The sequence below is a fragment of the Poecilia reticulata genome, chromosome 13, assembly GCF_904066995.2.
Source record: "Poecilia reticulata chromosome 13, P_reticulata-male-v2, whole genome shotgun sequence".
Classification (NCBI taxonomy): Eukaryota; Metazoa; Chordata; class Actinopteri; order Cyprinodontiformes; family Poeciliidae; genus Poecilia; species Poecilia reticulata.
Window position 1 is genome coordinate 7,932,788 of NC_088842.1, and position 22,800 is coordinate 7,955,587.

General features: G+C 39.1%; 1 protein-coding gene across 3 annotated transcripts in view; it reads left to right on the forward strand.

Moving 5' to 3' along the window:
* The window catches only part of cadm1b (cell adhesion molecule 1b), a 251,591-nt gene that overhangs the window by 156,903 nt on the left and 71,888 nt on the right, over positions 1–22,800 (forward strand). For 2 of the 3 annotated variants that reach the window (XM_081614187.1, XM_017308156.2), the window contains exons 2-3: positions 10,294–10,314; positions 19,466–19,612. In XM_081614187.1, coding sequence (XP_081470313.1) covers positions 10,294–10,314; positions 19,466–19,612 — 168 coding nt within the window. The remainder of the gene's footprint in view (positions 1–10,293; positions 10,315–19,465; positions 19,613–22,800) is intronic. The other variant, XM_081614188.1, reaches the window with a different exon arrangement.

A 22,800-nucleotide genomic window follows, 5' to 3' on the forward strand; every position in this document is an offset into this window, starting at 1 on the left:
GTTAATGTTATGAAAAGCATCGATGGATATAACATTTCAGCTGTGGCCACAGATTCTTTATTAGACTCTGACTACCTAGCCTGGCTATTGCCTTCCAATACTGCTCAGTAGTGGCTCTTGATTATCTGAACAAAGATATGCTAAGACAATAAGTAAAAGTTCATCAAGACGAAGACAAAAACAGTAGAATATTTCCAGTAGCATATGACCCACACCCACTAGAGCTTATTTCTGCTCAGTTCTCATCTCCCTTTACAGCTCCATCTGGGATTTCTCCCATTGAGCTGGATTTTCAAACTTTGAACTTGATTTTCAGTGCTGTTTTAGTCTGCCATGGTTGTACTTTGCTGACAGCAGCGGAGGGAGTGAACTAAGGCGTTCAGTCCAAATATTGAATTAACATTAATGGCCGTCTCATTTGACTTGGGATCTCTCTGTTTGCGATTCAGGACGTTTTGTTTTCAGTGCAAGCAATTTCCAGCAAGCTTCATAGCATCTGGCTGGCACGCTACATAAATCCTGGCCAGACGTTAGCAAGTGGGTAAGATTCAATACTTCGTCAGAGCCAACGCCTCCATCTGAGGGTCCAGACGCTCTGCATGACGCAAAACATAGAACAAGGGGATGCTTGTTTGCTAAGCTATTGACTACCCCATTCAAACAGTAAATATCTCTTAATGTAAATCATTTCGTTGTGTCCCAGTCTAAAAACAGGTTTTCTTCTATTGTTTGCATGAACATGTGCTGTTTTACAACCTAACTCTTCTTCAAACTTCTCATCTTTCTACATGTTAGTTTGTCTTCATATTGCTGTTTTATTTAATTTGTTTTTACATAACTCAAGTCACACAGAACTGTTGGAGACATACTGACATTTAGTCACACATAATCTGCATCCTTCCTATTTGAAGAGACTTCTAAATGCAACTGGATGCATTTGATTTTCATTTAGGGGTATCACAGCAAGATACAAATGCATGCCCCACACTTGAATTATTCATTTGTTCTGTAAAAATAAAACCATCCATCCCCCCCCTCCCCCCCTTTCACTTCAGAATTATTCAGTACTTGGTGTTTGTCCCCCTCACAAAATCCCCATAAAAATGCATCAACTTTCCTGGTCATAGTGTGACAAAATACAGAAAGTTTAAAGAGTATGAATACTTTTTGCACGGGGAGCTGCTGTGAGCAGAAACGATCGCAGATGTGTGAAAATCAAAAAAAAAAAAAAAAAAAATCATACCAGAACCCCTCCAGAGTATTGTGAAATTCCCACGCAGGAGACCCACACCATAGGCGCGGCGTCACAGTTTTTCACCAGAATAGCAGAGATTCTTCCCCTCAAGAATTCATCGCGGGTCTTTGATGCAAAACACCGTGTGATCGTTTTGATCCCGCTTGAATCGCAGCATCGGTTTCTCTCCTGTGGTAGCAAACGCAGCTCTCCCTCCTAAACTTTCTTTCAACAACTGAGGCCGAGTTGGGGAAAAAAAAAAAAAAAAACAACAAAAAAAAAAGAGAAAAAAAACCGCAACAAATAAATAAGAAGAAAAAAAAAGGATTTTGTGGGGATTTCATGTCGGCTTCTGCTTCTGAGGGGGAGAGACATGAAAAAGTTGCAGCGTCACCTGAAATAGATCGTCTGAATGAGGCGTGATGTGTCACTTCGCCAGAGGTTAAGCTCTGCCCCGGCTTTAAGCGGGAATCTCTCCGCTGCTGCTGCTGCTGCTGCTGCTGCACTTTAGTCCGCGCTCACTCAGCCTGCCTTGTTAACATAACAGACTGGATTATTGAGCTTGCGACGAAGAAAGGGGAACTCTGTTTACCTCCCGTCAAAAAAAAAAAAAAAAAAAAAAAAAAACGAAACAGGAAAAAAAAACAGCTGCTTGCTGATATATAGACCTTTAAAGTCGCTGCATTCGTCACAATCAGCGCCTCTTAATTGCGTGTCACGTTAACACTCTTCCTACCTCATTTTACGTTGAATTGAGACGTTACGCCTGTTGGAGAGGAGTGTTGTTTCATCACATTACCTTGTGATAAATGTGCCAAGCCGAATCCCAAGCACTGACAGCTTTTTTTTTTTTTTTAAACATTTTTTATTTTTTTTATTTTTTATTTTTTTACTTTGAGTATCAGGTGGAGCTTGGCACCTATCATGTGAGAGCGTGCAAAGCAGCAGCTTGGCATCGTGAGTTGTCGGAAATGTGCTAGAGCTTTCCCTTTTTTCTCCACACAACTGGAAGAGATGAATGCAACCTAAGCAGTGGCACTGATGCCACTAAAGGTTGTTAATAACTGTGTTTTTTTTTTGTTTTTTTTTATCAACTGTAGACAGCAAACGACACACTTATGATCCTACACGTCTACTGTTTTCAAAGCCAGTCTTTAAACTGATCTGTGTTGAGTTTAGCCTCTAATTTGCACAATTATTTTGCCTTTTTTTTTTTTTTGAACTGCAAAAGCCTCAAACTAAAAGGAACCAGGATACCAAAACAATTTAAATATATCCACCTTTTTTCTTTCTTTTCTTTTTTTTTTTTAACTCCTGGCATTTTTCAAGGATTTCCCCTTAATCTCCTAACATGAAGGCTCTCTTCAGCTGCACATGTCCCTCTGGCTTTCACACTCATTCAAGCCAGACATCGGACAAAGCGCATCACATTAACAGAAAGCAATTACCCACCTCTGAGGGGATGTATGTAAAATCTCCTTTTTGTTCCAGTTTATCGAGCAGAAACATGCTTTGCGTCTCCTGTAAGCCTACCTGATTATTATGTCCTGATTGACTCTGGGGAGAGTTAATCTGAGTATTCCCACTTGTGTTCGCAGGTGAGCGTGTGTTTGGATCGCTTGTTGCCTGTTTAGGCTGGATTTAGTGGCACGTGAGCGCTGATAGCAGCAGTTTACTGAACCTTCTTAACTTCCTGTACTGTAAACGGGAAACCTCAGGGTTTTTCAAGTGAAATTCAGTTAAACAGATTGTAATCGGTTCTTATCTTACCTGCAGTAAGTACCACAAAGGCAGATAAGAGAATAGTGGCACCATTAACATTCTTACTTATATCTTTTGTGGTAATGGGTTTCACCCCTTTTACCTTCAAAAGTGCCTTTCAAGATAATGCTGGGAATATTTATTTATTTGTGTTTTTGGTCCATATTTACCAGAAACACCAGGGAATGTGTAATACATTTTCCAAAGATTTGTAGGCTGCACATCCACAAAGTGAATCTCCCAGTACATCCCAGGGTTTCCCCCATAACACCTGCGAGGCTCGGTGGTCACGGCGTCAGCTGTAATCCTAGCTTAGTCTTGTCTTTACTGTCACTGTTACTGGTGGGAAAAAACAAACAACTATTTAAAATAAACAAACAACGCTTAGCCTGGTCGGGTGGCAAGTAAAGCCTGGAGGCTTACAATACACATTGGCATCCCAATATTGTTCTACGGTTTTACTGGATCTAACTCTGGTGGCCATTGGATGCCATTGGAGTACAGCGAATTATTGCCACTGTTTGAGAAATTAGCTTGATACTCAGCAACAATAAGGGGCTTGTGTATTTAAACAAATATTCACGGACTACAATCTATGAATGCTTGAGGCCTGGTCCAAAAATTACATGTACCTCCCTGTTTTATCAGATCTAACACCAGCTATATGAAATAATATACGCAGTGGAAACCATTCTGGCGCTACTGTGGAAGTCTTCCTTCCATAACTCCGTTCTTGTAACTTCAAGCGATCAATGCCAAGAAAAATGGATGGTGCTTCTAGACTGTCCACTTTGGAAACTCCAGTCAATATTTTGGATGTGCTCTTTGGAAAAATTCATGATTAGGCTGATTTTCACAAATAATTTTAAATAGATACCTTAATCTGCAAATACTGAACTGTGAACAGGCCTCCCTGAATGAATCAGACTTTCTAGGCAAATGAAGCAGAGTTGGATTAAGCCAATGCTGCTAGCAGGATGGTCTTTGGGTTTCACTTCCACCTCCAGGTGGAACCGTGTTATATGGTTCCTAACATTTTGAAATATATACTTCAACTTTTACAGTCTAGTTCCTGGCTTTTATCTTTTGTTTGGCGATTACCAGTAAAGCTTTAAAGGTCCCGGAATGGCTAAAATACCCTGTAGTGTATATTGTATAGAGCACAGTGGTAGAACTCTGGTTCTTATATGACAGAAAAGACGAAAGCCTGTTGTGTTAGTGTCCTAGTATGTTGTCAGCATAAAGAGTAAATGTTTTTGAAATTGTGCAAAAAGAAATAGTCTGCAGACTGTTGCAGAGAAACTCTTGTTTGTGTGCATCTTCCTGCTATTGATGTCCAAATCATTGACACGCCTGATCATTCTGAAAACTTCATGACATCTAAACAAATCCGATTTGATTGCTTGCAAATAAGAACACTCTATGGTTTACAAAATAAATCAGAGCAGCCATAAATCAGCAAAAAGCCCGACTGAGAAGACTTGAGTTCAGGAAGCTAGCACCCACTCAAGAGTCGAGAAGGCAGACATATGCTGCGTATGCTGTCACGGTATGTAATTCTGCCAAAACATGCACATATGAAGCTTTGCAAAGTCTTCCTGGAGGCACAATATTTATGATTAACTCTGAATAACACTGATAAGGACTTAAAGAGAGTTGTGCAGAGGATAAATTATCTTCGCTGCATGCGTTCAGATGTTAGAATGGCTTGTTTTTCATTTTTCCTGTGAGGTCATGCTTTGATCAATAAAAGCAGCGAAAAGCACATGTAGATGAACTAAAGAGAAAGAGAAAGAACTGCTAAAGTTAGTGATGTACATATGGCGGATATTTCAAACTCGATTTTTTTTCACCATCTCCAGAATGACTAGCAGCAACGACTTCTTTTTGAAGATGGTTCCTGATGTTCTTCCTTTGTAGCGTTGGGGCGAACACGCGTACACACACACGCACACAGAGACGCACACATGCACACTTTAAAGCTCCAGGCCAGGAAATTACCAGAGCTCTTTTTTTTACAGAGGTGATGCTCAGTTAATCAAGTGGATTTGATTAGCTGGACTTGGCCGCTTTTCCTTAATTCTTAAGGGAAGCAGTAAAAATAAATCCCTCGGTATTCCCCCTTTTCTTTTGTTGGAAAGAAAAATGCCATGGTTTAATTTGTCATCAGTTTTTAATTAGTCTAAAGTTGTATTTACTGATATTTTTTTCTGAGACTAGGTGAAATCCCTTATGACTGAAATTAATATTATTTCAAAGATAAAAACTAATCTGTTTTATTAAAACCCCTTCACTGTCTTACCAGTTCTTTCTTTTTAAAGAATTTAATTTCACATATTTGTTCATACTGTTGAACAAATACGTGACTTTAATGTACTTTAAGGTCCCTTTCCTAAAAGTACATAATCACAATCCCCATTGTGACCATGGCTCCAAGGATCACTCTTTGCATACATGAAATGTATAGTTTTTTGAGGTAATGCTTTTTTCAAGTCATTTGGTTGAATTTTTAAATGAAACGAACAGGAAGGGGCGTTATTTTGAAGACCTAGACATTGACCAACGCTAACCGACGTTGGTTAGCTAACCAAGCTAACGTCTGTTAATTGCTGTGATCAAATTGTCCAAATTTGACATGGAACTCGCGCATTAAATATAACGTTAAAGCCTTTGCCATCAGTTCCAAACAGTACACATGTTCCAAGAAGAAACATAAATGACACAGATTGAGGTGGAATGTAAAAAGAGAATAAGTCCTGAATGAATGTAGCAGGAGGCTTTAATTTTGAAGAAATTGTTTAGTTGTGAAGGTGTTTAAAAGTGCAGAAGTAATAAGTTGCTAATGTAAAGTTAAGATAATTTTGTTTTGAAATCACCTGATGTAATTTATACAGTGCTCGCCTGGAGAGAGACATCCTCTGGTCCTTACAATGGAAGCAAAATCAACATGAAGAGATTTTTATTCAGTGTTGTTTCAAATGTTAAGACAAACACTCTTTTTTGTTGTTTTTACAGTGAAATATGTTTATCCTTGTTAAAGCTATGGTCTACTAAATGCCTGATTTTTACTCCTAATTACATGAGATACTATTTTAGTATCATTTTATTCATTTCTGGTTAGGGTTAGTCGAAACTCAAAAGAGTTCTACTTCTTGCTTCTAATCGACGTGTTCAAGGTAGAGGTGTTTGCACTGTAAATTTAAAAAGAAAGTGTAAATTTTAGTGTAAATTTTAAGTGATTAGCACCAAAAAGGAGTTACTTGAAGTGCTGAAAACTGTTTTCCTCCTTCTTCTTCTTCTTCTTCTTTTTTTTTGGGTGGGGGGAGTTTTGCTATGGTTTGATCAGTTTCCTTTGTGAAACCAAGCTGACCTCTGAAGTCGCCCGTGTTTATTAGGTCCACTCTGCGGGAGCTCACGTCTCGATCCGATTGAAGAGGGAAAAAAAAAAGTTTAAAGCCCACCTCTGATCCCTTCTAATTAAATGAAAACACAGTGGGATACCCGCAGCAAGACTGCGTTCCTCCAACCACGTGCGCAAACACAGTTTTGAAGGTAACCGATGTGGGTGTTCTCAACAGGGGAAGCAACACAGAGCTCCAGCAATCCAACATCCGTCCTCTTGTGCAGCGCAATCACACACCAGGATGACATGCAACACGCCGCAGTTCATGAGCATAAATAAGCGAGGGAATGTTTTACCTGAAAGAAGGAACTTTAATTCAAAGGCATCACTCCAGCACTGTGAAGAAATGTTGCCTCATTAGTGTTACCCCACTGCTTTTACCGAGCAGCAGTCATGAAGGGAGAGAGAGAGAAAGAAAGAGAGAGGCAATGTGCCACTCTTACCGCACCGACATCTCCTCTCCTGAGATCTTAGCATGCCTCAGCAGCTCAAAAATACTGCACATTGTTATGGATCCATTGGCATGGCTACAGGTTTAACGGAGACGCTCGAATGCCAAGAATCCGGCCTTTTCAAAACGCCCGCAACGAGCCAGGCTCCAGCAGGTAAATGCGACACAACTGCTGTTGGAGTGCTGCTTTGCCGCCGCCGCTGGCTCATTGTGCAGAGCGGGGCGGATGATAAGCACCGGGGCGACGTTTGGATAGAAGGGAGAAGAGGTGAGGAGACAAGGACGGTCATCATTTGGAGGAGGGCTGGCCGCGCCTGCTTTCATCCGGCGTGATTGACGGATTGGTGCAGCGGGCTCGCTCGCTCGCTCGAATGCCGTCACACACGCATTCCTCTGGAAATCTGTCTATCAGTATTGGCTAAGCAGAGCGACAGCCATGACATCTAATCACAGGCGAGCTGGCACCTCATAACTTCTACCTAATGTGCTGCAGGTACAGAGGAGCGAAGGGGGGAAGGCGGCCAACACGACCGCAACCATTACCAGCGCTATTAATAGCCCCCTTCAGAGGCCACTGGCACGAAGTGGATCATACCGAGGGGTTAGAGACGGTGTCCCCCACTCCATCTCAAGCTCCTGTATTTAGACATAGGTCTCCGTTGACAAGATTAAACAATGAGGTGTCCCGGTATCTGGGTGATACATTTTTCTGGGTTACACTTCTGACAGAGTAACACAAAAAGAGGGCAGAGAGACTACACGTACAAGATGATAATGAGTCATTTACATAATGTTGCTACAACATTATAATTACCTGGCAATTAAAGCGGCTCAAAAGCCTCATTATGGGCTGTCCCGAGGCCTGGTGAGACTGGGACAGGCTCGGGTCGGACTTGTCAACCACTCTGTGTCTTTTTCCTAGATCACCCATAGGCCTCATTATGTTGAGTTACAATGCTTTAACCGCAAACCCCATGATTTAATGTGATAGATCAGCACAAGGTAGTGCAGAAAAGTGTGAAGAGGAAGGAAAAGGATTGCTAGGTTTTAACTTTTGTTCACAAATAAAAATCTTTAGTTCCTATCTGTTCACGGACTTCAAACTGATTTATCTAAATAGAATTCAGTAGAATCTATTACACCAATGGTCCACTTGTGTTTAAGCAAATATCAGTATCAGTGCTACTCTTCAGTGGAGGCGTATTTGGTTTGATAGAGGCCAAACAAGACCAAGGCAAACAAGTCACAGATACAGTTGTGGGAAAGTTAAAAGCAAGTATTTTTTTATAGGTTTTGTTGGCTCTTGAGGCCTCTGTTTGATAGTGAATTGACAGGAAAAGGGGTAATGAAAGAAGGGTTAAGACATGTGGCAAAGGCCACCAGGCTGGGAATTGAACCCGCAACAGTTGCGTCAAAGACCAAGGCCTCTATATATGGGCTAGGCTTAACCCCAGCGCCACCACAGCACCCCAAAAGAAAGTTTTGTTTAAACAGCAATCAAAGCTTTAAACAACTTGGAGTAATCTTCAAATTTGTCATCCATAAATTGAGCATATGGTATAACTGCATACCTACCAAGACATGTAGTGTTGGTTAGAGGGTCCAGTGGCATCCTCACTCCTGTCTCCTGTAGCTTACCACTATCAGTGTGTGAATGTATGTGTGAATGACAGTGTAGTGTAAAGCGCTTTGCGGTCCTCTGGACTAGATAAAACGGTATACATGTACAGACCAGTACCATTTGTCACTTACAAGGTCATCCACCAAAACATGGGAACAGTGGAAGAGATCCACTACTACCATCGGGTGGAAGAACCACTTTGGACAATACAACCATTAGTCATGGAGACCATAAATATAACCTTCATGTCAAAAGCAAAGTCATTAGAAGTCCTATTGAAAGTTTTTCACATGCCATGTTGGGGATACATCAGTGTGGAAGAAGGTTCTGTGGTTCAAGTTCCCCTACCAGCAGGAGACGTACAAGCCAAAGCTACGAAGGAACACTTTTGATCAGCATGCTTTAGATTGTTAAAATGACTAGATCTAAATCCAATTGAAATCTGTTAAAAGAATAATAAATTCACGTAAACATTTGATCCTATGTTTACTGAGTTTGAGCTATTTTTAATTTTTTTTGCAAAGATCAGTTGTTAGAAGGCAAAGCTAACATAGAGATTCCCCAAAAGACATGTCTGTAATTGCAGCAAAAGGATTAAACTCAAGGGTCTTGGATGAAAACTCACTTTTCAGCACTTCTCAGTATTTCATCTATGAAATGTTGAAAATCTTGTGTCCTGTTTGGCTCTACTTTAAATGACACCATGTAGAATTATAATAAAATACACGGACATTTGAGGTTTTTAAGGGACACAATACACAAAGAAACAAGGGCTACGAATACTTTTGCACGGCATCGTGTCACGTAATAGAAGTAAAGTTTTTACCCAAACTTAAACTTTGACGAAAGGCAATACTTCATCCGCTGAAGTATTGCAGCAGACACAGGGGCGATGTTTTGAATTTCTTTCCCATTGTGTGGGATTTGTCAGTTTCCTCAGTCCAGAGGGACTTTGTTGACACACCGAAAAACCCCACAAAAGGACATAACAAGGACACGTGTCATACCTTACACCCTTATTATACCTGCAGTGACAAGTGAGACGAGCAGCCGCTTCAACATACTACCGCGCATTAAGCCTGGCTTCCCATTGCTCACAGTCTTAAGTCAAGAACCACTAACATCTCGTGTGAAGTGTCAATGTAATAAAGCATCGTGTGTGAAATATAAGGATTTGGACGTGCGTGGGTGGTTCGCAGGGGACGGGGGGTTCTTCATGAATGGCAGGCGATGAATGATGGAGCTGCTCCCGAGGGTGCAGAGCCCTGAGCTATGCTGCAGGGACTCGGGAACACGGCAGTCTTCCATGCCCTGCGAGATGCCAGTTTGGGTGGGCACCGTTCCGAATGGGTGCCCTTCTCTCCAGGATACGCTGCCGGGTCCCCAGGGGAGAGTCTACAGGCTGTGGCTGCTCCACAGTAGGGGTGGCCGGGAATCTCAATCAGGGACATGAGTGCAGGCAGGGTGGGGTCAGGGGGTGGAAAAAAAAACACAACCAAAAAATAACGACAACAAAAAAAATCAGTCCTTAGGTTCATTGTGTTTGTATTTCTGGAAGAAAGCAGGGAAAGTGGCTCATTATATAGAGATCAAACACGGTCTCCGGCTCGCTCTGAACTCTTTTTGTGTGTTTCCTAATTGGTGAAAAATTGCACAATAACAGAACTTGAATTTTTATCGATTTTAACATGCTTTTTCTGCAATTATAAAAAAAAAAAAAGAATTAAATATGACTTTGCTTGCAGGCTGTCTGCTTACAACCTTTCTTTTTTTCTCTCTCTCTCTTCTCTCCTCTCATCCTCGCCTGCGCTGCAACAACACAGGAGCTGCTGAAACTGTGACAGGTACTACTTCTTCCTTCTACCTGCTGTTCATTTGGAAGCACTCGCTTCTGTGCGTCTGTTGATTGGCTGTCTGTCCCAGCCTGTTCATCTGTCCATATTTACACGCCTGCTTATGTTGTGTGTTTGTTTTCTAGATGGTTTAGAAAACCATGCATTTGTTGTCTTCTTTTAAAATCAACCTTTGGCCACATAGTGTAATTAATTAGTCTGAGTTCCTCTCGCATGTTTCTTAGTTGTTGTTTTTTTTTTGCCACTCTGTATTCTAACAGTAACGCTCCTCTAACCCAGTTCTTTACCGGCTCCACAATGTGTTTGTCTGCTCTGTTTCCATTCTCAGCCGATCGTTACCACTTATAGCACCGGGAATGTTTTTCACTGTCTGCTGTTTGTTTGAAAAGAAACAGAAAAACAACTGTAATTCATTACGTAATTACATGTAGCTGCTTAATGGAAAGTGAACCTAAATGACTCCGTTTCCTAGGGTAAGTAATACTGATGGCCTCTCTGGTTCTCCATTAGATTTTGGATATATTCGCTTTCCAGAAGCCACTCCTTCTTATCGAATTATGTTTGCCCTAAACTCCTCGGTTGAACTTCATCCTGGAGTTTTTCTAATTGGAACAAAAGCGCTGCGCTCAAAAGTAGCAACAGCCGACGCTGAAAACAACGCGACACGTCCAAACTCAGATTTTTATCTGGTTATTTACGGTACTGTCAAACGTCCACATCAATTGAATTAAATTAATTCTGACCTACTAATCTGTCAGTCCACAATTATTAATTTTCTTCTTCTTTTTCTTTTTATTAATGTTGGGCTCTCTTTCTGTGGATGTAAGATAAAGCATTTAAGGGCATAAGAATAAACTTTATTTGCTTATTTGTTGACAAATGACTCCATCCAGAGTGTTAAATATTAGCAAATACAAATGTTAACATAAGAGCTATAAAATTCATAAAAAAAATAAAGACATGTAGTAAGTAAGTAATTTTAATGTAAATATAATATGTACATGGAGATATGTTTATCTCAAAATAAATCTATAAATGTATTCTTAATAAACCTAAACAGACATTCAGAGTTGGATGTTTTAATATTTAAAACACGTCTTAATAAATATATTTTATAACAGGTGTAATATTTCCAGTGTACAGGAAATATAATACATAAAGTGAACTTTAGTTGGGATGTTACTGAGGTGATTTTTTTTTACATATTAATAATTGGAGAATTAAAGTTAAATGTTTTGTCCAAACTTTCCCAAATTATGCCAGAAAGTACAAGTTGAATTAAAAAGTAAATAAATAAATGATAAAAAAGGTCAAACTGTCTCAGGCGCTGGAACCACAAGTAATTTTAAGTGACTGATTCTTCATCAGAGCAGACTGAGCTTTTGCATATTGTGGCATGAGGAGTTTATACCTCTGAAAACTTTAATGACATTTGTGGCAGCCTGCATAGAAATATGATCCTACAGTATTAATAACTTGTTGATCCATATGTTCATGTCATAGAAACAGCAGGCAGATACACAATATTATTACAAAGGGCAATTAAGACAAAGGTATTTTTGAAGCATGTATGTTTTTCACAGTATCTATGTTTACCACACTCACCATAGAGAGCTTAGGCTGGAGCGAAGGGATGCAGACCGTGGTCAACTAATATTGAAGTATTAAAGTGTTTAGACTTTTTATTTTTAATATAAAAACAGGCATACTTGAGAAGAAAAAGTGTTATGGCAAAGTCTTTCTGACCACAGACTGGTGTCAAACTTTAAAGACGTTCAGTGTCTTTATATCTTCCTGTAACTCTAGTTCTAAATGAGAAGGGCTTTTCTGTGATGTTTTATGTCTGAGATATGAATAACAAGCATGTGGTAACTTTGATTTTGATGCACTAGTTAAATGTGAAGTCAATGTTTAAATTAGTTGTTATAGATAAATCCTGACTGACGTTTCAATAGTCACAGAGTCACTATTCAACAGCATCGGTAATATGAGGGGAAATGATTGTGGTTGACAACATAAATGTGAACTTACACTCTTCGTGTAAAACCTCCCACTGACTCATTGAACACAGTGGACAAAAGTCAGCAGTCCGACCTATACTTCCAGTTTCAGTAGGTAAAATCAATGGCTAGAACCATATTGGTGCTTTTGTTCTGTAGTGTGAGAAAACAATAATCCATAAATCAGGCAGCATCAGGCAGCCGGGTCCAGCTTTGTAACAGCTACTGACATTTAGATTTTAATATACAGCTATAGTGTTGTAAAGAAAAAAAAGTTTGTGCCCCCAACAGATTTCTTCTGTTTTTCTTTATTTTTGTCATCAAACTGATTTTAATATCAATGACAGATATTAACACAAGTCGATATAAAATAAGGCTTTTCAATGCTAATGTAATTTATTAAGCTTATCGCATAGATACGCATAGAGTTGAGCCTCTAAACCTAAAAACTGACTACTTCAGCTGTGCGGCAACAACACCTACTAGGCAGTTGCTGAAACTGGCTGTGATATTTGTACATTGATTCAATCATTAGTCAGTGTTCTGGTGATCATTGTCCTGCTGCATAACCCCAGTGAGTTTGAGTTTAAGGTCATAAACGGATAACCAAATAGAGATTGTTCTCATGCAGGATTTTCTGACAGAGAGCAGGACTCTCCGTCTCTGGCCAATCATCCAGGTCTTAAAGCAGCAACATAGCAAGAGGATGCTGCCACCTCTTCTGACTATTGATCGATACGATGCTTTTTTTTTCTGAAGAGTGAGATCTAGGGAAGATTTAATGAGAAACACCTGTCTGGTCAGTGTGGCTGTGGTTAAGCTTCCGGATCTCCAAATGGACGCCATTTTTGACCAGTCTCTGGTCTTGATCACCGACTTTAACCGAGGAATTCTGAAGAGGATCATTTTGGTGGAAGAGGTTCAACACCTTTCCATGTTTCCTCTGTTTGTGAATATTGGGTCCACTGTGGTTCATCAGACCCCCAGCATCTTACACATGGCGTTGTTAGCCTCTCCGGACTGATGGATGTCTGTGGCGTCTCATCTGTTCTTGACGGCAAACGTACTTCCTGTTTGAGAGACAAGTTATTTCTTGTTTTTCACCGGTCTGACATTAATCCTGCCTGGGTGTGGCTATTGAGATTGAAATCATCTTTCCAAAATAAATTGAGTTGATCACAATTAATTCATGATTGCTTTACTTTTTTACATGTTGTTTTGGATGGCTGGTTTCCCCTAATATATGAAATCATGTTTTCATATATTCATATATTTTTGTTCCAATCTGCAATTAGAACAAAAATGTGTTGCTTTCATACAAAAAAACTACTGTACAATAATTTTTGTCAGATTTATGAGGAATTTATAATAGAAGTACACTTTTAATTATTAGACAGGAGCAAGTTTGGTTAAATATATGAAATTGGTAATCCAAAAAAGAAAGTTTCATCTGGAAATTAAGTCAACATCAAAGTGTTTCTCTAATATTTTATTTATTTTTGCTTGATTAAATTGCGAAGCCGTGATTTGAAGTGGCACAAAATAATTATATGATAATGAAACTGAATTTTTAATATTTGCAGCACTTTTAAAAAAATATCTTAACATTCCTCTTTTGTAGTTGTGTTGCTACAAATGTTGAGTTCCACTCTTTGACCAAAGAGTGGAACTCTTTAACTTGGTTAAGTTTGGTCAAATTACCAAACTTAACCAATACCAGATTATTATTTTTTTTCTAATTACACCCTTCTCATTTGTGAACACGTTAAGACATCGTTTCATCATGAGGCTCGGGATTTAACGGCTAAGAAGAGGCGAAACCACAGGAAGAGGAAGAGGAATGAGAAACTTTATGTTGTTAACACCGGTCTGGTTTTTTTCTTGAGAGAGCACGACTGCTGCCGCAGAGACCGTCGACTCACGGGAGAGAAATCAAGGAGTTGGAGGGGTAGGGGGATGTATGAGGAGGGCGCTGGCTGTCCTGCATTTTGCTGCCCCGCTTTCATGTCTTTTGATGTGAAAACAAGAGAGAAAAGTTCAAAGAGCGAGCCAACGCGATTCAAAAGGTGCTGGTCTCTGAATTTCTGATGGAGGAGCCAATCCGCTGAAAATTTCCAGATTTCATCAACTTTTTCCCTGAGAACAGTTTGTGTGTGTTGGGGAGGGGGTGGGGGGATGAAGAGGGGGGTGCTGGTGCCGTTTTGCATTCTGAGTACGGCTGATGAGCCGCGCCTCCGTGCCAGACTCCTTTCGCCAGATTGTACATCCCCTCGGAGAGTGCACAGACTTTTTGAAGGTCTGTATTTTCCTCAGACTGTTTCATTCAGTATGTTGTGATGCGGGAACAGGAGGGCAGCCATGTGTAGAGATACAGGCACTTTACTCTCCCAGACAGCTGCTGGAATGAGTGTGAATTTATCAGCCAGTCATCTGTGCTATATCTCTGCCCACTACCCCCCCCAAAACCCCCACCCTCCTTCACCACCATCATCCCCCACCCACCACGGAGAATTAATGACTGCCTCTCCTCATTTGCACCCAATCATGACCAGGATGCCGAGGCAATTGAAAATGTTTACTTCAATTGCGAAAACCCTCCATGTTCCACAAAGTGGCCTGTTTTCACTTTGATGGGATTGCTAATCACAGCGACGTTATTTATGTGTGTTTTGAATTGGAGATGAGCCGAGGCTGGGATGTTGGAGGGGTACCAACCTTGCTTGGGGGCTGCTAAAACCTTATGGAGAATTTATCTTTTTTTTTTCTTTCTTTCTTTTTTTTCCTCCTGGTTCTCTGTCTCTCAGTCCAGCAGATTGGGAGCAGAGTAACCTTGCTTTGAGGCTGCTCTGTTGCTGTTTTGACTGCCAAATATATTGCTCTTAGTGCGATGAAATAAAATAGACATCAAAACTACTTTTATTTTTCTTTATATTGCTTTCCGGCTCATCTTCGGCAGTATTTATTACGAGACGCGGGGATTTCGAAGTTGAAATTGCTGCATGCTTTTCCAAAAGAAATAAAAAATGAAAAAAATGTTTCAGAAGTACTGGAAAGATTTACACGTGTGCTGGTGTTATTAACATACAGACTCAATATGTTGTAAATATGAATCTTAATTATGTTTTTTTTCCATGTTTATTAGTGTTTTGGATACAGTATGTTCAAGTCAGGGTAGAAGTTTATCATCAGTATAAATGTTATATTGATTTTGGGATTTGTTGACTTATTTGAACCGGAATAACAACACAAGAGACGACTTGGAGTAATTTATGAAAAACATATTTTTCTTTGATTCAAGCTTGTAGAAAATCATGAATGCAGGCTCTGATGTATTCATGCCTACACTAATATTTATCTAATATTTAGCACATGGCAGAGAAATCACACACTTTTTGTACCTATTAAAAAGATTCTGGTGTAACTCTGGCTTGATTTGGCTGCTTTTCTTATGGGAGCTGAGCACCAGTATAACTTTGAAGGTGGATACTGGTCCTCTTACAGCTTCCAGTTTGAAAGTTATTCTCAATGGTGCCTAGGTTTTCCCCAAAAATAATGAGCTTTTTTTTGTTTGTTTTTTTTTTGTCAAATGAGAGAGTTGGGTGTTCAACAAATGATCCCAAACACAAATCAAAGTTGATCTTGAGATAGACAAAGCTGACTAACTTCTAACTTCTTTGTTCCTGTACTCAAATCTATTTATCTGCACCAAGAAGTCAACCAGTTTAAATTAGTTTGACAAATTTCCCTAAAAAAAAGAAAAAAGAAAGAAAGTAAAGATCAATTATCAAACCAGACTTATGCCAGAAACTTGTTGATGGTTACAAAAATGTGTGGAGTCAAAAGAAAAAAAGAGCTCACTGCACTAAAACCCACTGAAAGCTTCCTGGTTATTCCACCAAATATTGATTTCCGAACTCTTCCTGAGTTAAAACGTTAGTATTGCTGTTTCTGAATGAATGTGAACTTATTTTATTTGCATTATTTGAGATCTGAAAGCACTGCATCTTCTTCGTTATTTTGACATTTCTCATTTTCTGCAAATAAATACAACATTTTTAGCTTGAAATTTTGGAGACATGTTGACAGTAGTTCATAGAATAAAATAATAATGTTCATTTTTCTCAACCATAGACCTATAAGGAGTAAAATCAAAGAAAATTATCTTTTTAAGTGGTCTCTTAATTTTTTCCAAAGCTATATGTGTCTCTATTAAGGTAATGCTGTGTAATTATTCAATCCAGACAAAGAACTGTTCAAATAAAAAAATACCAATTCTGTTCTATATATAGAACAGAATTAGCCTTTTTATTGTGCCACAAAAATTCTGTTGGTGAAAAAGCAGCACCAGATATAAAAGTTCACACCAAAAGTTATTAATTCCAAAACAATTTATAAAAAAGATTAACAATAATAACAGTGATAATAATATACTGAACAAGACAATAACATATGCAATACTGTCCAGTTATTAGAAATACAAATGTTCACAGAGTCAGAAATATTATTATAATATGGGAAAATGCATGTGAACTTCTCAGTAGAACAGGAACTGCAGCTGCAGAGGAAACAAACCATTGACCAATTTTTATTATTGTGTAAATTGTATAATTGTTATTTTGTAAATTATATGTAGATCTTAAAAAGGATGCCAACATACTAGGAGGAAATTTAAAAATGCACTAAAAAGGTTTTGATAACTTGGGAAGTTGTTAGTTCATTTTGTTCAATAATAACTACAAAATCATGAAATACTATGATTATGAAATTGGGTGCCGGGGAATCAAGAAATCAATAGAAGTATATTGTGATAGACATGTGATCAGTATTAATAGAAGGTACGTTTGATAAAATGTTCAATAATTTCCTTATATGTTAAAATTGTGAGTTTTATTTCTTACCTAGCTGACTAGCAGGTAACACAGCAACAGGTGGTGGACAGCACTGTGTTGGTTTGTCCTCCAACTGTTCCTCTTTACATCATATCTTTATTTTCTCTATTTATGTATGTTTGTATTTTTCTTTTTGTTTTTTTTTTCTTTGAAGATGCCTGACAAGTAATTAAGTTGATCAGGCTTAAGGTGAAACGTCTTATCAAATTAGTCCTACTTAAGCTTTACTGAGCAAATCGGCACATCCTGGGGGTCACAGAGAAATAACTGTCGCCGTAAGGTGACATTTATTTTTGCTCGTAAATTGAAAGCAAATTTAAATCATTTCCCATTTGTCGTTCTAGATCTCTGACCTTACCCGAAAATCAAGCCTGGACTTTTTTTTTTTTTTTTTTTTTTAAACGACGCAGTTCGAAATGAATTGATTAAACGGAACCCGGTGTATGAAATGAGTATTTAGCAGAAATGAATTAAAGCCCATTATGAGGCGACAATAAACTTTTAATTGCCTACATTGTGTCCTCTGACTCATAATTGTTTCTTTTTTTGTTGTTTTGTTTGTTTTTTTGGTACCTATTACCCTTCTTTTGTCCTGAACCTGAGGGCTGGCAGAGGAGTGGAATAAAATGGGTAGTTCATTGCATCAGACAGGTCTGAGGAGCTTTTCTCCACAGGAGGTTAATTTCTTATTGCTCGCCGCGTTTGCAGAGTTCATTTTGAATCATGTTAGTTTGGCTGTCTATTCCCATTATCGCTATCGGAAAACGCAGGCATTTCTTCCCCCCCTACCCTCTCTCCACTTTGTAAATGTCAGAATGCAATAGAGGTGTCTGACAACTCAGGCATGCAAATGTGCTTTTGATGTTTCTCTTTTTTTTTTTAGGATCGGAGGGGGGGAATGAGACTAGGAGTGTTGTTTCTCCGCTGGTGTGAATCTGAGGCATTAAACGTGTTTCCTTTATGTTTTTTTTTTTTTTTGGCTGCTGCCAAATAAATATAGCACAAGGTGACTTTTGACTTCCTCCTTCTTCTTTCTTTCTGAAGACAAGGTGGGGAAACAAAGCCAGGCGTTTTTTGTGTGTGTGTGTGTTGGGGCTTAGTACGGTGTAAGTTATGATGACAAGGTCCAAAGTCTTGTCAGGGAGGTAGGGGGGGAGGGGGGTCAACAATGGCCGGCGTACAGACAGTGACTCAGATGCTTGTATTTCCTGCAGACGGGGAACAGAACCGCTGAGCACACACCGGCCTCAGATGGGGAGCTCCGATTAAAAAAAAAAAAAAAGCTTAACCAGAAACGCCATTCGACTCCTCCTCTCGCCGTTCTCGATTTAACCGTCCTCCATCTTTCTCACCTTCAACCGCCCCGCCCGTATCTGCCGGGTTTCCACTTTCCTTACACTTGTTCATGGTCCCTTTATTTTTTCTTTTCCCTTCATATCCTTTTCCTCTCCCGGCATCTTTGTGGGCAGCAGAGCTTACAGCCCATCTGGCATTTGTTCGCAGGGCCTACTCTGAGCTGTGGGGGGAGATCAATAGTGACAAACACTGCACATGGCTCTTATATTAAAAGGATTAGACATGGCTGCAAACTGACAATCTACACAGCCTCTTCACATAGCTTTGCTCCGTCTGTTGACATGGAGCAAAAGATTAAAAAAAACCAACAACGTCTAAGTATTTAATAGACTCTAGACATCCAGCCGGAAAAGTTTCGTTAAAGCGGCAGTGTTGTGTAAAATCAAGTTGTTGTTTTTTTTACTTTACGTTATGTTACGATGTTATTCCTTCATCAAAAACATACCTAGAGTTTTGCTTTGATTCTTTCATGCATGTTTGAGAAATCCTTTAATTTCCCGGGGCAACCATTCATCTCAGAGCTGCGGTTTCCATGCGACTCCCACCAACCAGCTCCTTCAGACTAGCCAGCAGCAATTAGCAATCACCTGGTGGAACTGTGCATCAGCTGACTTCATTGTATGAGCTACTTCTCAGTGACACACTGGTAAAAAATGTGGTTAAAGGGTTAATAGAGGAGCCATGTTGTGATGACTTCCTGAAGTTTCAGAAAGAGCAGGAGACAGAGGCCCAATTTTAAGGTGTTAAGTTACAAAGTAATATTTCTTTGAAGTTGTATTTGATATATTTAACATTTTTATAACAATTGAAGGTTACTTGACTCTGCTATGAAATAGCATTAACACATAACACTGCCACTTTAAGAGTTGTCTTTTTGTGTGTTTGTGTTTTTTCTAGTTGACAGCCAGAACCTGGCGACTGACAACGTGTCGGTGATCGAGGGAGAGACGGCCACCATTAACTGCCGAGTGAGGAACAACGACGACTCCGTCATCCAGCTGCTGAACCCGAACCGACAGACCATCTACTTCAGAGATGTGAGACGTGAGTGCCGCTCCACCTCTCCTCCGCCTGCCCCTCCCATCCGCCCGAAACGCAAAGCTGCATTCGCGATTCCCGGAGTTTCTTAAAATGCACAGTCATGCCCCCTTTTACTGTAACTGAGAGAAATATTGTTTGCCACAACAAAAGGGATGGAGTAAGTGGAAATCCAATTTTCTCCAATTCCGGCTGCCTACACAGGTTTGATTTCTGCCTCAAACCAGGAATATTTCTTTCAGAACTTTAGGTGGAGGAGGAAGAAAAAGTTATTTTATGTATTATTTTTTTTTGTCAAATAGTTTCTTGTTTTCTTAGTTTTTCTGACAGCTGTGAGGAATCTCTGTTCCGTCTTAGTATTAACTTTTAGAGCTAACTTTTGGGACTGAGAAGGGGGTGGGGGCAGTGTGCAGGCAGGTACTTTGGGACCATAACAAACATAACACATTGTCTCACTGCTCTGCACTCCTCTTCTGCATCGGAGTTTACTAAAGCAGGATTAAAGGGCACGAATCTTAATTTTTTTGTTTTTACATCTTTTGCTTTTCAACTGCGTTCGGTTTTGTACCTCGCAGTGCTTTTATTTCCATGACGGCAAGACATATGTAAAAAAGATGCACTCTAGCATGAAGCTAAATCTGCCAGAGCGGTGACGTTACATAACAAACACAAAATCTGAGCATAAATGTATGACACGAGGGCCACGCGAGATGACAACGGTCGTGGCTAAATCTCCAACTCCAGTGGGAGTGCATGAGGTAAAGATTTACATGGTAATTTATTCAGTGGGGAGGAGAAAGTCAGGACAGATCAGCGTCTCCTCCCGGGATTCAAAAATGATCAGTATAGAGTCTAGTTCGCCTGTAATTCACTGCAGTGACAAATTAGTGCTTTCTGCTCCAGTTCTGACCAGCATTATGATTCTAATACGCATTCATGGCACCAGGGTGCTTCTTACCAGCGAGCCGCCAAGGCTGTGAATGGAAAATGGCTGTGAATGGAAGCAGCTGAAAGTCTCACTTTTCTTCTCATAAACAGTCCATGTTTTATTTGTGAGGGTTTAAACCTATATAAAGCGTTATACACGTACTGGGCATTTACCGTTTTAACAGTAGTGGGACTCAATTAATAATAATAATGAGTTGAGGGTCTGTAGTTAATTGATTACATTTAATCACATTTTAATCGAAAATATATAGAATATAATATAAATATCCTTTAGCTTCAGTCTGAAGGAAAATTCTACTTTGTTTCACCCTATTTTTATGGTTCCAAGAGGCCTTTTCATTCTGTTAAATAAAAAGTAAAACGATAAAGAATGTTGCTGGACAATAAATTGTTCCAATAATTATTGCGATTATTGATAATATTATTGTTTTGAGACAATTTTCAAATAATATATTGATAATGCCATGAAAATGTAAGTTTCCCCCCTCAAAGACCTATAAACTTTCATTTTGTAAAGAACACAACACCGGAGCTGGAAGACAATGCAAATATCCAAAATAAAACACGACAACCAAAAACAATAAATGAAACCAAAATAAAAACCACTTAAAGCTGGAACCATAAATAAAATGGATTATGATGTTTTTGTACAACATAATGCCCTTCAAAAAAATAGGGATCATCAGAATGGAAATTATTTCTGGCTTGTTATACTGAGTTTGGCATCGCCCCCTGCTGTACGGGCATACGTACTACCCACAAGAAACAAATCGGTTTTGTTTCACTTTCAGTGTGACAAAAAAAAAAAGAAGCAAAGTGACTCTTAAAAGAGAATTTGTGATTTGCAATACCAGTGTTGTATAGTTGCAGTCGCTGACTTGTATCTGTGTTAAGAAGAAAAATGTTTTTAAAAAATGTTTATACAAGTGTTTGAATTAGCTTGGCTCCAAATATACCGGACTTAGTTTGGGAACAAATATTATTACAAAAAAAAAATGTTATTACAAGCCTTTTATACGTTGTGACTTGTAGAATGGAATTTGCGATCCGCACTGAATAATCTGTGAAGGTGTAACAGTAGTTTTGTGTCTAAGGGATAAACAAATATTCACAAGTTATTTTTTTGTCTGACACAGGTATGCAGATTTGTTTTTGCACCATTTGTTTGGAATCATTTAGGGGCAAAACTGTCAGTGTCAAGAATAGAGTCAAGAATTTGAAGTGATATAGCTGCTGCTTTGTATTTGTGAAAGTTTACAAAATGTACAATTGCAAAACTCCTGTTGGCTTTTTTCTCTCCGACTTCGACTTCATAGTTAAAAGGTACAAATACTTTGGCACCAAAAATACTTCCGTATTGTCACCGTTGTACAAATTGTTTCCTTTTCCTTCATCTTTGAATTGTTCTCCTGGAGAAAAACAGCATCATTTGATCAAAGTATATGTGTGCCTTTACACATATACTTTGATCAAGCTAATCTACTGAAGGCGGGTCTTTGGAGTAAGAAAGAGCCATCACTCTGTCCTTTTCTGTGTTACCAAAAAGCAGGCACGCATTTATGTGAAATATTCCTGCAAACGAAACTGTCATTTTTTAAAATCTCATAGTGCTGTTTCATACCAAGTAATATTGTCCGTAGTATACACCATTTGACCATTTTTATTGTAGAAAATTATGTTTTAGGGTACTTTTCTTCTTTGAATATCAGTTGCTAATTATTAAAAGTGCATACTTGTCTTAAAAATGTCAGATCTTAATTTAGTTTTGCATATGTGATAAATTTTTATTCTATTACCAGCAATTAAACAGGAAATCGTTACCAGTTATCACTCATTACCATGGACGAGGTGTCGGACGAGGATGCCGCAGTTTACATCGTCTCACCCTTAAATTAACATTTATCACCTACAATTAAACATAACCAAGCTGATTTGTCTTAATGTATTAGGTGGCATACAGAAAATGAGTCAGCTGCTGCTACTTTCCCAAATGTGGCAACACAAAATGTCACAAGTATTTTAAACTATTATGTTTTATAACAAAAGCAATTAACCGCTATTAAAGAACACACACACACACAGCACTCTCTGCAATTATTGGGGCCTCTGTTGAAATGATGTACAAAAGCCTCGAGACGAGACAAATTTGGGTCCTTGTTCAGCCCTACTTGTCACACTTTCAATTACTCAAATTTTTTTCTCTGCCTCTAAACACAGAAAAGGTTTGAGTTTCTTTCTGTATCACA